The 4,672-nt window shown below is 41.5% G+C and overlaps 1 protein-coding gene across 1 annotated transcript; it reads right to left on the bottom strand.

Annotated features, from left to right (window-relative positions):
- Positions 1 to 589: 589 nt before the first annotated feature.
- LOC132169286 (uncharacterized) lies at positions 590 to 4,455 on the bottom strand. Its single transcript, XM_059580345.1, has 4 exons — positions 4,016 to 4,455; positions 3,368 to 3,939; positions 1,483 to 3,242; positions 590 to 1,045 (listed from the first exon to the last, which is right to left on the bottom strand). Exons 1-4 carry the CDS (start codon positions 4,453 to 4,455, stop codon positions 590 to 592), a joined length of 3,228 nt encoding a protein of 1,075 aa, XP_059436328.1.
- Between the last annotated feature and the right edge of the window lie 217 nt (positions 4,456 to 4,672).

Genomic DNA, 4,672 nt, shown 5'->3' with positions numbered 1-4,672 from the left:
GGTACCAAACCTCATCTTGTGAATATGAAACATCATGAGCGAGAAGTAAAATAGAATCACTACGAACCTCATTTGTTGCTTCTGCAACATTGGCTTGCTCATCATCTTTGTGCCAACAATCCGAGGCATAGTGTCCAAACTTCTTGCAGTTGTAGCATTGGATATTTTTGGAGTTTCCACGTCCATATGTGGATCTTCCTCTTCCTCTTCCTCAGTAGCCTCCTCGTCCTCGACCTCTGAAACTTTGAGTCTCCTGTTGACTTTGACGTGGTTGTTGGAAAATACCACGCGCCTGGCCTCTACCACGACCACGGTAGGAGCTGAATTTGCCTTGATCATTTAGAGTCAGTTTTGACTCTAGTGCTTGTTCTAATACACTAGAACTAGCATTCTTCTGCATCCTTTGCTCATGTACTTGTAATGAACCCAATAACTCCTCAATTGTTAGCTTCTCCAAGTCCTTAGACTCTTCAATAGCTACAACTACATGTTCAAATTTAGAGGAAAGGGATCGAAGTACCTTTTCGACGACTCGGATGTCATCGACCTTCTCATTGTTTCTTTTCAAACCATTCACGATTACCAGCAATCATGAGAAATAATCGGACACCGATTCTCCATCCTTCATGTGAAGAGCCTCGAACTCGCCCCATAATGATTGGAGACGGACCCGTTTCACCCGTTCATCTCCTTTGAAGATGGAAGCTAGAATCTCCCATGCTTGTTTACTTGTCATTGCTTCGGCAACTTTCTCGAAGGTAGACTCGTCCAATGCTTGATAGAGTAAAAACAAGGCCTTTTTATCCTTCTTCCTTTGCTCCTTAAGAGTCTTCTTCTCATCTGCTGTGTATTCAGCTTCCTCCTCCTCAGTGGGTTCTATAAATCCGTCAGTAATGTCTTCCCACAGATCTTGAAACCCAAACAGGGCTCTCATTTGGATAGACCATGACCCATAGTTATCTTTTGATAATCTAGGGATTTGTTGTTGGACTATGTTGGAACCCATTTCTAGAAAGGACAAAATGGGAATTGGCACAACTGGGCTCTGATACCAATTTGAAGGATAAAATACTAGTTTACAAACTAGTTACTTTTCTATTTCTCTCTCTCTCTCTTTCACTCTCTCTATCTCTTTTATTACTAAAGACAAATAACAAAATTAGACTAGAGAAGAGTGGAGGAAATATTTTTCGTATTTCACTTGTATTGAAAATACATTTTACGAAGCCTATAAATAGAGGCATTCAAAGATTAACTTACAAGGCTTTTACTTCTCCTTATTTATTGTAATAAATAACAAAAACTCATCTCTAAGTTAAGACTTCAGTTGAGAATTAAATAAACACATGAGTTTAGAAAAATTAAAGTCCCTTATTAATTAAAAGAACTTAATAACTTCTACCATTTAGAAAAAACCTCTCTTGCGTTTTTATTTGTTTAGTTTCCAACATTCTGTAGTCTCCTATTGCATTCCAGCCATACATCTTGGGCGGATGGGCAACCCCAAAGAATATGACCCACGGTTTCCTCCATCTGTTCACACAAAGGGCACAAAGGGTCAGACGTGATTCGACGACGGAAAATATTTCCTTTCGTAGGAAGAGTATATTGGCAGGCCTTCCACAAGAAAAACTGCATGACCCGAGGTCCTTTAATAGACCAAATTTTCTTCCAGATAGTACCCCCACATCTTGCTGCTGAGGTAGAGCCCCTCCTATTATCACCAATAGTTTGTGCTAAATGGTACGCACTTCGGACTGAAAATTTGCCATTCTTCGTCCCCACCCAAATTAATTTGTCACGTTGGCTGCCTGGGCTGATCACCATGTTACAAAAAACCTCGGCCTTGTCTTTCATAAACACTTTTTCAATCAAAGGAATGTTCCACCACTGGGTATCATCGTCAATTAATTCCTTTACCTTTGCATTATGGTGAAGCACACTATGAGGAGACTGTATCATATGTGTGGTAGGGGTTGGAAGCCAACGATCTCCCCAAATGTTAATTGAGTGCCCATTTCCCACCCTCCATATCAAGCCCGCCTCTAGTAATTTCTTCGCCCCCCATATACTCCTCCATGCAAAGGATGGCATATTCCCCAAATTTGACTCCAAAAAAGTTTTATTTTTACAATACTTGGCTTGAAGAATCTGAGCTACAAAAGAAGTGGGGTCATGCACCAACCTCCACCCTTGTTTTGCTAGAAGAGCCTCATTGAAACTCTCTAGGTCTCGGAAGCCCAATCCTCCCCTTGCCTTACTTTTGCCCATCCTTTCCCAACCCATCCACGCTACTCGCAAAGTATTTTCCTTATGACCCCACCAAAACCGAGCCATCATCGAATTAATCTGCCGATTAAGAGTCTTAGGGAGTTTAAATACACTCATCATGTATATAGGAATAGCTTGAATAATGGCCTTCAAAAGAACTTCCTTACCTGCATGAGTCAAAAATCGCTCCTTCCACCCATTGAGGTGATCCCAAACTCGTCCCTGAATTTTGTTGAAAGACCGTATTCTTGATCTACCAATCAACGCTAGAAGATCGAGATAATTTTCATAATTCTGTGTGCCTCCTACTCCTGCAATTGACTTTAAATGAGCCCGAACCTCCGGCTTAGTATTTCGGCTGAAAAATATTGATGTCTTGTCCTTGTTTAGGCATTGCCCCGAACTTCGCTCATACATTTCTAAAAGTGCTTGCATCTCTTTCCATTCATCCATATTTGCCCTGCAGTAAAGGAGACTATCATATGCAAATAGGAGATGATTTATTTTTGGGCCTCCACTTGTGATGGGTAAACTCGAGATGTGTTTATTCTCTTCCGCCTTACCAAGCATGTGACTGAGTCCCTCTGCACAAAGAATAAAGAGATATAGGGAGAGTGGATCTCCCTGTCTCAGTCCCCTAGATGGCCGAATATGACCATGAGCTTGACCATTAATCAGCACCGAATACGTCACCGTTTGGACACATAGCATCACTTTTTGGATCCATCTCCGATCAAAGCCCAATTTGAGCATGATTTCTTCTAAAAAGCCCCATTCCACTCTGTCATACGCTTTGCTCATATCAAGCTTCAGTGCCATATAACCCTTGCTTCCCTTCATTCTTCCATTCATGGTATGCAAAGCTTCAAAGGCCACTAGAATATTGTCTGTAATGAGTCGACCTGGTACGAAAGCACTTTGATTGGGGGAAATGATATCTGGCAGTACCTTTTTCAATCTATTAGCAATGACTTTTGCAATAATCTTATATATCACATTATAGAGACTTATAGGTCCATAATCAATGACAGATAAAGGTGTCTTTTTTTTTGAATCAACACAATATGAGTATGGTTAATATCAGCATTGAAAGTACCTTCGTTCAAGAAGCCTAAGATTGCATCACACACTTCGTTCTTCACTGTGGGCAAGGCTTTTTGATAAAAACAGGCAGCATACCCATCCGGTCCTGGGGACTTTAAAGGAGCCATCCCCATAAGAGCCTTCTCCACTTCAGTCCGTGTATATATGGTCAACAGCAGTGTGTTCATTTCCTGAGTTACTCGTACTGTCATTCCTTCCAGGCATTCGTCTAGTCTTTCAGAGCCACCTGAGGTATATATCTTATGGAAATAACCCTCAAAAGCTCTCCTTACTTCGTGTAGATGCTGCCATTCTTCACCCTCCTCATCCCTTATACAGGATATTTGATTTCTTTTCTTTCGTTGGTTCGCCCAAGAAAGAAAGTAAGGAGTGTTACGATCCCCTTTTGTGTACCAAGTCTGTTTAGCCCTTTGTTTCCACTTGAGGTCTTCTTGATCAAGAATCACTGCTATATCTCTTTTAAGTTCTTTTATCTGCCTCTGATTATGTGGACCCTCGTTGTTCTGGAGATTTTGGAGTTGCTTCGTCTTGTGTTTCAGGAGTTGTTCTAAAAATCTGAATTTTCTGCTCCATTGAAGTAACGCACCACGGCAGTTTTTTAGCTTGTTGGTCACGGTGTCAACCCCATTTCCAAAAGTACCTCTTGTTTTCCACGCTCCCCGCACTATCTCCTGTTTTCCATTTTGCTTCAAACCGAAAGCCCCGTTTCACACAGGCGTCCTCCTTCTTTGATCGTGTAAACAAAATCAACAGTGGCTTATGGTCAGAAGACCTTGCGGCCAGGACTTGCACTTCCACATGTTGAAACATTGAGCACCATTCATCATTTGCTAACGCCCTATCTAGGCGTTCCTTTAGGAATCTGCCATCTTCCCGTGCATTAGACCAAGTATATTTTGATTCAACGTATCCTAAATCACTGAGTCCACACTCTTCTAAATTGCCACGAAATAATTCCATTTGGCCATCTCTCTTCTCTGCTCCACCCCATTTCTCCGACATATCCACAATTTCGTTGTAATCCCCAACACTAAGCCACGGGCCTTTCGTCACCTTATGGAGGTGTTTAATAACGTCCATGTTTCATTCCTGCAAGACACCTCCGGATTACCGTAGAACCCTGTAAAGTTCTAGACCCCTTCTTGTGTTGTGATTACTGAATTTATATGATGCCAGGAAAAGTTTTGGATAGTCACATTACAATTCGCTTGCCAAAACAGAGCCAAACCGCCACACCTCCTTAAAGGATCCACTGCAAATAAATTCTCAAAGCCAAGCTTTATTCTTATCCATTCCA

The sequence above is a fragment of the Corylus avellana genome, chromosome ca2 (assembly GCF_901000735.1).
Source record: "Corylus avellana chromosome ca2, CavTom2PMs-1.0".
Classification (NCBI taxonomy): Eukaryota; Viridiplantae; Streptophyta; class Magnoliopsida; order Fagales; family Betulaceae; genus Corylus; species Corylus avellana.
Note: the sequence above shows the minus strand (reverse complement) of the source record. Positions and strands in the feature narration are given on the sequence as shown.

Coding starts and splice junctions, on each gene's coding strand:
- LOC132169286 (XM_059580345.1), bottom strand. CDS start 4,455: ATGGACGTTATTAAACACCTCCATAAGGTGACGAAAGGCCCGTGGCTT. Junction 3,940..4,015: donor GGGAGCGTGGAAAACAAGAG/GTACTTTTGGAA, acceptor TCAATGGAGCAG/AAAATTCAGATTTTTAGAAC. Junction 1,046..1,482: donor GTTGCCCATCCGCCCAAGAT/GTATGGCTGGAA, acceptor AATTGGTATCAG/AGCCCAGTTGTGCCAATTCC.